Source organism: Nycticebus coucang, chromosome 14 (genome assembly GCF_027406575.1).
Source record: "Nycticebus coucang isolate mNycCou1 chromosome 14, mNycCou1.pri, whole genome shotgun sequence".
Classification (NCBI taxonomy): domain Eukaryota; kingdom Metazoa; phylum Chordata; class Mammalia; order Primates; family Lorisidae; genus Nycticebus; species Nycticebus coucang.
The window spans coordinates 64,670,727-64,682,739 of NC_069793.1; the positions used below are offsets into that span (position 1 = coordinate 64,670,727).

General features: G+C 43.7%; 1 protein-coding gene across 3 annotated transcripts in view; it reads left to right on the plus strand.

The window, feature by feature from the left end:
- Nucleotides 1-12,013, plus strand: part of NUP98 (nucleoporin 98 and 96 precursor) — a 140,291-nt gene that overhangs the window by 11,709 nt on the left and 116,569 nt on the right. For all 3 annotated transcript variants that reach the window (XM_053560822.1, XM_053560823.1, XM_053560824.1), the window contains exons 2-5: nt 1,523-1,626; nt 5,409-5,510; nt 5,619-5,795; nt 10,480-10,619. In XM_053560822.1, coding sequence (XP_053416797.1) covers nt 1,551-1,626; nt 5,409-5,510; nt 5,619-5,795; nt 10,480-10,619 — 495 coding nt within the window. In that variant the 5' untranslated portion in view covers nt 1,523-1,550. The remainder of the gene's footprint in view (nt 1-1,522; nt 1,627-5,408; nt 5,511-5,618; nt 5,796-10,479; nt 10,620-12,013) is intronic.

Sequence of the window (12,013 nt, forward strand, 5' to 3'; positions counted from 1 at the left end):
TTTGAACCCACCACCTCCGGCATATGGGACCGGCGCCCTACTCCTTGAGCCACAGGCGCCGGCCCAAAATGATTTTATCTTCCTTTTTATTTAATATTATTATTTTTGAGACAGAATCTCACTATGTTGCCCTAGGTAGACTGCCGTGGCATTGCAGCTCACAGCAACCTCCAACTCTTGGGCTTAAGCGATTCACTTGCCTCAGCCTCCCAAGTAGCTGGGACTAGAGGCGCCTGCCACACCTGGCTATTTTTTGGTTGCATTTTGGCCTGGGCCTGGTTCGAACCCGCCAGCCTGGGTATATGGGGCCAGCACCCTACTCACTGAGCCACAGGCACTGCCCTTTTTTTTTTTTTTTTTTTTTTTAATTGAGACAGAGTCTTTCTCTGTTACCCTGGGTAGAATGATGTGGCATCTTAGCTCACAGCAACCTCAAACTCTTCGGCTAGAGCAATCCTTTTGCTTCAGCCTCCTAAGTAGCTAGAACTGGACTACAGGCATGTACTACTATGCCTGGCTATGGGGTCTGGTTCTTGCTTAGACTGGTCTTGGACTCCAGAACTCTTGAACTCAAGCCTTGGCCTCTCAGATCATTAGGATTACAGGCATGAGCTACTCATCCCTAGCCTGGTGGTGGCAGGTATTTTAAGTTTAAGGAAAATTTGTGGAGGTGGAAAGCTGGTTTTACAGTTCTATATTTGAATAAACTGTACTGTTAACTTTTTGTTCAGATTGGGGGGTGGTAAAAGCAAACTTAATCTTTGTATTTGGAATAGTTTGTGGGTCCAGTTTGTTAAGTGACTAGGTATATAGTTTGGATACTAGGGGGAAATCATTTACACAAAGTGAGGGGTTTTCATCAAATGTTTTCTGTAGTATTCTCTGAAAAAGTAGTAGATAAGCTGAGAACTATAAACAGTATTCTCAGAAGTAATCTCAAAGAGAAGGTCAAGGCATCAGAACCGGGATTTTTGAGGCCTGGTGACATGGCTGACACCTGTAAACCTAGCACTCTGGGAGGCTGAGTGGGTGGGTTTATTGTTACCATATGTTATCTCCTGAAAACTGGGGAAAATAAAAACTTTTCACAGTATACAAACTGTGGAAGAATAAAGCTGGACAAACTTTAGCTTTTCACTTGGTTAGGATAGACTATGGTTGTAATTTTTGGTAGATATGATGCATAACCTTCTAAGTGCTTCATATTAGAATCTGGCGTAGTAGATCTGCAGTTTTTATTAAAAGGGAGCTTAGGTTTTAAAAAGGTTGAAAGTATTGTTTTAAAGAGATGGTTGTTGATGGGATCTGAAGTTAAACCTCACCTTATGGTTCTATTAGGTTCAGGAACAGTATAGATTATTAAAGATTATTTTACAAGATTTATTAAATCATACTGAGTTTTAGAATATTGAATGAAAAAATGTTTGAAGAAGTCTACGTTTGTAAAATGGTAGATTTTTTGAAATATTTATATTGCATTCTATGGTTGTTAAAAAGATTAATAATTTTTTCTTTTTTCCAGCTTTCCGAAACAAAGACTCATTTTGAAGATGTTTAATAAATCATTTGGAACACCCTTTGGGGGTGGCACAGGTGGCTTTGGCACAACTTCAACATTTGGGCAGAGTAAGTTTTTTTTTTTTTGTAGAGACAGAGTCTCACTGTACCACCCTCGGGTAGAGTGCCGTGGTGTCACACGGCTCACAGCAACCTCTTAACTCTTGCCTCAGCCTCCCAAGCAGCTGGGACTACAGGCGCCCGCCACAACGCCCGGCTATTTTTTGGTTGCAGTTTGGCCGGGGCTGGGTTTGAACCCGCCACCCTCGGCATATGGGGCTGGCGCCCTACTCACTGAGCCACAGGCGCCGCCCTTTTTTTTTTTTTTTTTTTTTTTTGTAGAGACAGAGTCTCACTGTACCGCCCTTGGGTAGAGTGCCGTGGTGTCACACGGCTCACAGCAACCTCTAAGTCTTGGGCTTACGCGATTCTCTTGCCTCAGCCTCCCAAGCAGCTGGGACTACAGGCTCCCGCCACAATGCCTGGCTATTTTTTTTGTTGTTGCAGTTTGGCCGGGGCTGGGTTTGAACCCGCCACCCTCGGCATATGGGGCCGGTGCCCTACCCGCTGAGCCACAGGCGCCGCCCCAGAGTAAGTTTTTTAAAAGAACTAGATGGGCGGCTCTGCTCCTGTAGCACAGTGTTTATGGTGGTAGCCACATACACGGAGGCTGGAGAGTTCAAATCCAGCCTGGGCCAACAACAATGACAACTGCAACAAAAAATAGCCAGGTGTTGTGTCAGGCACCTATAGTCTGAGCTACTTCGGAGGCTGAAGCAAGAGAATCAATCACGTAAGCCCAAGAGTCTGAGGTTGCTGTGAGCTATGATATCACCGCACTCTAGCGAGGGTGACATAGTGAGACTCTGTCTTAAAAAAAAAAAAAGAACCTGTTCTTATTAAGATCAAATATACTCTGAAAGCTTTAGGTATGAATTTATTCATACTTGAGTGTTATAACAAAGGCAATTTAAAAATGACCAGAATAACAATTTCTCTTCTTCTTCTTTTTTTTTTTTTTGGGTGACCGAGTCTCACTCTGTCACCCTCAGTGTCATTGAGTCTTCATAGCTCACAGCAACCTCAAAGTCCTGGGTTTAAGTGATCCTCTTGCTTCAGCCTCCCAAGTAGCTCAGGCTATAGGCATCTGCCACAATGCTCTGCTAGTTTTTCCTTTCTCTCTCTTTTTTTTGGTAGAGACAGAGTCTCACTCCATTGCCCTCGGTAGAGTGCCGTGGCATCACACAGCTCACAGCAACCTCCAACTCCTGGGCCTAGGCGACTCTTCTGCCTCAGCCTCTGGAGCAGCTGGGACCACAGGCGCCCACCACAATGCCCAGCTATTTTTTTGTTGCGGTTTTGCCGGAGCCGGGCTTAAACCCGCCACCCTTGGTATATGGGGCCGGTGCCCCACCCACTGAACCACAGGCACTGCCCTCTCTCTTTTTTTTTTTTTTGTAGAGACAGAGTCTCACTTTATGGCCCTCGGTAGAGTGCCGTGGCCTCACACAGCTCACAGCAACCTCCAACTCCTGGGCTTAAGCGATTCTCCTGCCTCAGCCTCCCGAGTAGCTGGGACTACAGGCGCCCGCCACAGCACCCAGCTATTTCTTGGTTGCAGTTCAGCCGAGGCCGGGTTTGAACCCGCCACCCTCGGTATATGGGGCCGGCGCCCTACTCACTGAGCCACAGGCGCCACCCTCTTTTTTTTTTTTTTTTAAGCAGAGACCGGGTCTTGCTTTTGCTCAGGCTGGTCTCAGAACTTCTGAGCTCAAGCAATCCACATGCCTCAGCTTCCCAGAGTGCTAGGATTACCGACATGAGCCAACACAACGACCCCTCTGCAGATTTTTTGAAAAGCAAGTTTGCTAAATCTTAAATTCTACTCAATAAGATAACAGTAAAATAAGTTTATTCACGTGTTGCCTAACCTCTTTTTAGAGAACTTTGCATCTGGGTGCTTTTTAACCAAAAGTGCCCATCAGAATCACCTTTGGAAGTTTTTTTCAAAGCACCTATTTCCTATCTTAGAACTACAGAATTAGAATTTCTGGGACTGGGCTCCGTGCTTATGGCTAAGCAGCTAGGGCACTGGCCACATACACCATGGGTGGTGGGTTCGAACCTGGCTCGAGCCTGTCAAACAACAATAACAACTACAACAAAAAAATAGCCAAGCGTTGTGATGGGCACCTGCAGTCCTAGCTACTTGGGAGGCTGAGGGAAGAGAATTGCTTAAGCCTAAGAGTTTAAGGTTGCTGTGAGCGGTGATGCCACAGCACTCTACCGACGACACAGTGAGGTTGTCTCAAAAAAAAAAAGAATTTCTGGGACTAGAAAGTGAGCATATGTATTTTGAAAAAGCTTTCTAGGTCATTCTGATATGCTCCCTAATGAAAGACCATTTATCTTAGTAAGTATATATATATGGAGTATTAATAGTCTGGAGATCATTTTAATACTTTAAATTTGGTTATTTTACTTTCATCTGTAGCTTATAAGTCACTCCTTACTTTGCCTTTTTTTTTTTCTTCTGTGGTTTTTGGCCGGGACTGGTTTTGAACCCGCCACCTCCGGCATATGGGACCGGTGCCCTACTCCTTGAGCCACAGGCGCTGTCCCCCATTTTTTTTTTTTTTTTTTTAAAGCCTATCAACATCTGTAACTTTATTGAAAAGTCATACTATTTTTTTTTTTTTGCAGTTTTTGGCCGGGGCCGGGATGAACCCGTCACCTCTGGTATATGGGGCCAGCGCCCTACTCCTTGAGCCACAGGCGTTGTCCTTTTTTTTCTTCTTTTTTTTTTTTTTTTTTTGTAGAGACAGTCTCACTGTACTGCCCTCGGGTAGAGTGCCGTGGCGTCACATGGCTCACAGCAACCTCTAACTCTTGGGCTTAGGCGATTCTCTTGCCTCAGCCTCCCGAGCAGCTGGGACTACAGGCGCCCGCCACAACACCCGGCTATTTTTTGTTGTTGTTGTTGCAGTTTGGCCGGGGCTGGGGTTGAACCCACCACCCTCAGCATATGGGGCCGGCGCCCTACTCCCTGAGCCACAGGCGCTGCCCTGCCCTTTTTTTCTTTTTAAAGGCAGAGTCTCACTTTGTCACCCTCAGTAGTGCCATGGCATCACAGGTCACAGCCACCTCAAACTCTTGGGTTCAAGTGATTCTCTTGCTTCAGCCTCCCAAGTAGCTGGAACTATAGGCACTTGTCACAGCACCCAGCTATTTTTACAGATAAGGTCCCTGGCTCAGGCTGGTCTCAGACTTGTGAGCTCAAGCAGTCCACCTGCCTAGGGCTTCCAGAGTGCTAGGAATATAGGACTGAGCCATCACAGTACACTGAAAAATCATACATTTTGACTTGTCATTTTTATACTTCCCCTAAGGATAAAGAATAAAACGTTTTTGGCTTGATATTTGCTCTGTAAATTAATATCTTGATGGAGTTTATTTCATATTATTTTTTAGAGACACAGTCTTACTCTGTTGCCCAGGCTGGAGTGCAATGGCATGATCATAGCTGACTGCAACCTCAAATTCCTGGGCTCAAGCAGTGTTCCTGTCTCAGCTTCCTGAGTGGCTAGCTTGTGCCTCTACACTTTTTTTTAAGTGGGGTCTTATCATGTTGTCCTGGCTGATCTCAAACTCCTGGCCTACTATCTTGGCCTCCCAAAGTTATGGGATTATAGGCCTGAACCAGAGAGCCTGGTTTCTGATGGAATTTTGAATGAAATTTTTCAAATTAGACTGGTGGTTCTATTTAAATGCAGAATTTTAGGAAATATTAAACACTTTTAATCATGTAATTCAGATTTTATTCTAATTTACCCTGGATTTTGCTTTTCCAGATACTGGCTTTGGCACTACTACTGGCGGGGCTTTCGGAACATCTGCATTTGGTTCTAGCAACAATACTGGAGGCCTATTTGGAAATTCACAGACCAAACCAGGTAAGGGTTTGTATTTATTTCAAATACAACTGATTTATTTGTAACAGGTAAGGACTTTACTAAGTGGCTCTAATTTATTTAACTTTTCCCCCTTCTCCATCTCCTCAGGAGGATTATTTGGTACCAACTCATTTAGCCAGCCAGCCACTTCCACAAGCACTGGCTTTGGATTTGGTACATCCACAGGAACATCGAATAGCCTGTTTGGAACTGCAAGCACAGGGACCAGTCTTTTCTCATCCCAAAACAATGCCTTTGCACAAAATAAACCAACTGGCTTTGGGAGTAAGTAGGACATCACTGGATTTCTGCATCTAATAATTCGGTTTGCTTAATGAATATTTTGTCTTTTCTACTCCCTATGTTCACCCACCTCCTTTTCTTACCAAATGGTAAAAGCATGGGAAGAGGAAAATTTCAAAACGTGTTGAAAAGTTTAACAAGCTAGAATGAAGGAGGTTATGTACATCTTTCTAAGGGTAGAAATCTGAGAAGGTAGAAATATAAGAAATCTGTCTTATATTTAAGACATAGGTAGAGAAAGAGCTTGATATAGGCTGGCCAAAGAGGGGATGAAAAGCCAGGTCAGAGTAGTGTTTTTGATGTTAAGACAGGAGAATTTTTTTTTTTTTTTTTTTTTTTTTTTGAGACAGTCTGTCACTTTGTCACCTTTGGTAGAATGCCGTGGCGCCACAGCTTACAGCAACCTCTAACTCCTGGGCTTAGGTGATCCTCTTGCCTCAGCCTCCTGAGTAGCTGGGACTACAGACACCTGCCACAACGCCTGGCTACTGTTTTGTTGCAGTTTGGCCATGGTTGGGTTTGAAACTGCCACTCGGTATATGGGGCCAGCGCCCTTCTCCCTGAGCCACAGGCATCGCCCTAAGACAGGAGAATTTCTTTCTTTATTTTTTTTTTTGAGACAGAGCCTCAAGCTGTTGCCCTGGATAGAGTGCTGTGACATCATAGCTCACAGCAACCTCAAACTCGTGGGCTTAAGTGATTCTCTTGCCTCAGCCTCCCAAGTAGCTGGGACTTAGAGGCAACCGCCACAGTACCTGGCTATTTTTTGGTTGGAGTTGTCATTGTTGTTTGGCAGGCCCGGGCTGGATTCGAACCTGCCAGCTCTGGTGTATGTGGCTGGTGTATTAGCCACTTGAGCTGCAGGCACTGAGCCAGACAGGAGAATTTCGAGGAGGAACGTGTTATAGTCAATAGTGTTGTGCTACAGAGGCACTTTCTTCTTGCCCCTCTCTTTCATTTGGTATGAAGAGATTATAGCAAAGATGACAAATGCTGAACATAACACAGTTTTTCCTCGATTACTTGTCCATGGCAGGTGTTTTTAATTGATGGCTTCTTTCTCTTTATGTTCACATGTGACCTGGAGCTAATTCTCCACACTGTACTGTACTTAGAGACCTGTACTCAAAGTACTGTACCTGATCACTATTAGTCTATAAGGGTAAGAGTGTGACAAAATGAATAGTTAGCCAGCTATCACTATGTTCCAGAATGTAAGTTGTTCATGGGATGTTTAAGTATTTAATCTTGACAATGTAAAATGTAATCTAAAGTGCTAATTCCAAAGAGATGTGCCTATTTACTGTAAATTATTTATTAGGATTTTTTAAAAAATAATAACAGTTTGCCTGTGAGAAATCATAATCCAGGTGGTGCCTGTGGCTCAAAGGAGCAGGGCACCGGCCCCATATGCTGGAGGTGGTGGGTTCAAACCCAGCCCCGGCCAGAAACTGCAAAAAAAAAAAAAGAGAGAGAGAAATCATAATCCCCTTAACTGTGTAATTAGAATGTCTACTAAATATCGACCAATATATTTTTGTTGCTTACTGACATTTCTATTATGATATGTAGAACTTCTTTAGAAGTAGCATCTCATGGCCTGATGTCTCACATCTATAATCCCAGCACTGTGGGAGGGCAAGGCAGCAGGATCCCTTGAGTTCAGCAGTTCAAGACTCTTGCTTTCTGAGCAAGAGAAAATAAAAAAAATTAGCCACGTGTTTTGGTGGGTGCCTGTACAGCTACTTGAGAGGCTGATGGCATTCTAGTCTGGGCAACAGAGTGAGAGACACTGTCTCCAACAAAAAGGTACCGTCTTCATGTTTTTCAAAAATATTATTTCTTTGTAACAGTTAAGTTCACTTGTATGTAATTTTTATTTATTTATTTTTCTTGGAGACAGTCTCATTTTTTCGCCCTTGCTACAGTGCCCTGGCATCATAGCTCACAGGAACCTCAAATTCTTGGGCTCAAGTGATCCTCTTGCCTCAGCCTTCCAAGTAGCTAGTACTACAGGCACCTGCTGCAGCGTGTGGGTATTTTTAGAGATGGGGTCTTTTCTCTTGCTCAGGTAGTCTTGAACTCCTGAGTTCCAGCTGTCCAGCTGTCTCAGCCTCCCAGAGTGCTAGGATTATAGGTGTGAGCCACTGTGCCCAGCCTATAATATTTTTAAGCTCAGCTTTTTGGAAAAGCAAGGAAATCAGAGGCTCTACTATTTATCAGTTTCTATAAAATGACTTAACAGTTCCCACTAATTTTATTTCTCTCTCTATATATGTATTTCTCTCTCCTTTTTTTTTTTTTTTTGCAGTTTTTGGCCGGGGCTGGGTTTGAACCTGCCACCTCCGGCATATGGGGCTGGCGCCCTACTCCTTTGAGCCACAGGTGCTGCCCCTTATTTCAGTATTTTTGTATGAAATTTTATATTAACCTATGTTTGATTTCCCTAACAGGACTACTTGTATTTCTAAATCTTTTGGTTATGTATGTATATATTAATAGCTTATGTAAATAAAACATATTATGACCCTTTAAGTTCGAGACCAGCTTGAGACTAGACTGAAATCCCGAGTCTACTGAAAATAGAAAAATTAGTCGGTATTGTGGCATGCCTCTATAGTCCCAGTTACTTGGGAGGCTGAGATAGGAAGATTGCTTGAGTCTAAGAGTTTGAGGTTACTGTGAGGTATGGCACTCTTCCCTGGGCAACAGAGTGAGACTTTGTCTCAAGAAAGAAAAAAAAAAGATGTTTTCAGAAAGGTAAGTTCATTCAGCATCTAGTCTTACTAAGAAAAGGAGAAATGATAAAATTTATGATGTAACAAAATAGTATTTTTTAGTAACTTGGCTTCTAAGTATGCCCAAGAAAGGGTTCATGGACACTGAGCTAACAGATGAGAGCTCCTCCCCTCCCTTTCCCCTCCTCTCCTCATACCCTCCCTCCTCCCTTTTTCTCTCCCCTCCCCTTCTTCTCTTTATCCCCTCCCCTTCCCTTTTTCTCTCCCATTTCCCCTCCCTTCCCTCTCCTCTTTCCTTTCCCCTTTCCTCATTTCACTTTTTTTTTTTTGTTCTTCCTTTTCTGAGATAGGCTCTTGCTCTGTCACACTGGGTGAACTGCAAGGGTGTTATCATAGCTGAATGCAGCCTCAAATTTCGGGGCTCAGATGATCCCCTTGCCTCATCTTCCCATGTAGCTGGGACTACAAGCCTGTGCCACTATGTCTGACTGATCTTTTCTTTTCTTTTCTTTCTTTTTTTTTTTTTTTTTGTAGAGACAGAGTCTCACTTTATGGCCCTCGGTAGAGTGCCGTGGCATCACACAGCTCACAGCAACCTCCAGCTCCTGGGCTTAAGTGATTCTTTTGCCTCAGCCTCCCGAGTAGCTGGGACTACAGGTGCCCGCCACAGCACCCGGCTATCCGGCTATTTTTTTGTTGCAGTTTGGCCCGGCTGGGTTTGAACCCGCCACCCTCGGCATATGGGGCCGGCGCCCTACTCACTGAGCCACAGGCGCCGCCCATAACTGATCTTTTCTTTTTTTTTTTTGATCTTTTCTATTTTTGGTAGAGACACGGGGTGTGATCTTGCTCAGGCTGGTCTCGAACTCCTGACCTCAGTCAGTCCTCCTGCCTCAGCCTCCCAGAACAGAGCAGACTGTTTCATTTAAAAGTTGTAAGCCTTGGTGGTGGTGCCTGTGGCTCAAAGGAGTACGGTGCTGGTTCCCTATGCCGGAGGTGGCGGGTTCAAACCCATCCCCAGCCAAAAACTGCAAAAAAAAAAGCTGTAAGCCTTGGGCTGGGCTTGATGGCTCACGCCTGTAATCCCAGCAATTGAGAGGCCAAGGCGGGTGGATTGCCTGAGCTCACAGGTTCAAGACCAACCTAAGCCAGAGCAAGACCTCATCTCTAAAAATAGCCAGGCGTTGTAGCAGGCACCTGTAGTCCCAGCTACTTGGGAGGCTGAGGCAAGAGAATCACATAAGCCCAGTAGTTTGAGGTTGCTGTGAGCTATAATGCCACTGTATTCTACCAAGGGTGACAAAATGAGATTCTATCTTAAGAATAAAATAATAAAAATAAATGAAAGTTGTGAGCCTGAAAGTTAATGTGTGTCTGTGATTGACATACTTGGTTTGAATGTATTTGCTGATAAAATTCTTGAGATGTGAAAATATTACTGCTCTAGAATCATAGCCCAGTCGTAAGTTTTTGTTTTGCTTTTGTAATTTTTAAAATTTATTTTTATTTTTTGCTTTTGTAATTTTTGGGGTTAAGTTTCATTGTGTCACTTGGGCTAGAGTGCCATGGTCTCAGCGTAGTTCACTGCAACCTCAAACTCCTAAGCTTAAATAGTCCTACTGCTTCAGTTGGGACTGTAGGCATGTGCCAACATCCACAGCTAATTTTTTTTATTTTTAGTAGAGATGGGGGTCTGCTTTGCCCAGGCTCGTCTTTTTTTCTTCTTTTCTCCACCCCACCCCCGTTTTTAGGTACTTTGATATGGCACAAAAGCCCAGGCTGGGCTTGAACTCCTGAACTCTAGGTATCCTTCTACCTTGGCCTCCCAGAGTGCTAGGAATACAGGTGTGAAACCCCATGCCTGGCCTAAGATATTTTATAGATTCTTAAGTTCTTTACTGTTAATATCTCATTTTTCTAATTTATAGATTTTGGAACTAGTACCAGCAGCGGAGGACTCTTTGGAACTACAAATACCACCTCTAATCCTTTTGGCAGCACATCTGGCTCCCTATTTGGGCCAAGTAGTTTTACAGCTGCTCCCACTGGAACTACTATTAAATTTAATGTATGTATTCTTTTCCCAATCTTTGTGGAGTATAGTAGAACCTTCATAGCTGACCACCTTCCTATATTGACCACCTCCTTAAGTTGACCCAATTTTTTTTTTTAATTAATCATAGCTGTGTACATTATTGAAATTATGGGGTACAATATGCTGGTTTTATATACAATTTGAAGTATTTTCATCAAAATGGTTAACATAGCCTTCACGGCTTTTCTTAGTTATTATGTTAAGAAATTTATATTCTGGGCGGTGCCTGTGGCTCAGTCGATAAGGCGCCGGCCCCATATACCGAGGGTGATGGGTTCAAACCCGGCCCCGGCCAAACTGCAACCAAAAAATAGCCGGGCGTTGTGGCGGGCGCCTGTAGTCCCAGCTACTCGGGAGGCTGAGGCAAGAGAATCGCTTAAGCCCAGGAGTTGGAGGTTGCTGTGAGCTGTGTGAGGCCACGGCACTCTTATCGAGGGCCATAAAGTGAGACTCTGTCTCTACAAAAAAAAAAGAAATTTATATTCTACACTCAGTAAATTTCACATGTACCCTTGTGTTGACCTAATTTTTATAGATCAGCCATGCACGACATTTACAAATCAGTACAATGGGCCTACTTCCTTATGTTCACTGTCTCCATATGTCAACCTGTTTGTTACAGTCCCTTGGGTGGTCAGCTTACAGAGGTTCTATTACATGTTTCCTTCTCATTTGCAGGATTGCTTTGCAGGATGAATTGTAAAATTGCTTCCTTTTCGTTTGACTCTTCCCGAAAGATCCATTAAAAAAATCAAAATCTGTAAATAGTTGTATGTATAGTAGACAGGAAAAGTTGTGAGATATAAATCTACATATATGTGTGCATTATCTTCAACCCAATCAAATGTGATTATAATAAACTGTATAAGGTAGAATTTGAATTTGTGTAGGCTTGGTTCCCATAGCACATTGGTTAGGGTGCCAACCACATACACTGGGGCTGGCGGGTTTGAACCTAGCCCGGGCCTGCTAAACAACAATGACAATTACAAAAAAATAGCTGTCGTTTTAGTGGGCCCCTATAGTCCCAGCTACTTGGGAGACTGAGGCAAGAGAATTGCTTAAGCCCAAAAGATTGAGGTTGCTGTGAGCTGTGACGCCATGGCACTCTACCAAGAGCGACATAATGAGACTGTCTCAAAAAAAAAAATTACTGTGTTAGTGTGGTTTGTGAATGGTAAACTGCTTTTTTTGTTTTTAGAGACAGTCTTATTTTGTTGCCCTCGGTAGAGTGCTGTGGTGTCACAGCTCACAGCAATCTATAACTCTTGGGCTTAGGCTATTCTTTTGCCTCAGCCTCCGGAGTAGCTGGGACCACAGGTGCCAGCCACAACACCCGGCTATTTTTTGTTGCAATTTGGCTGGGG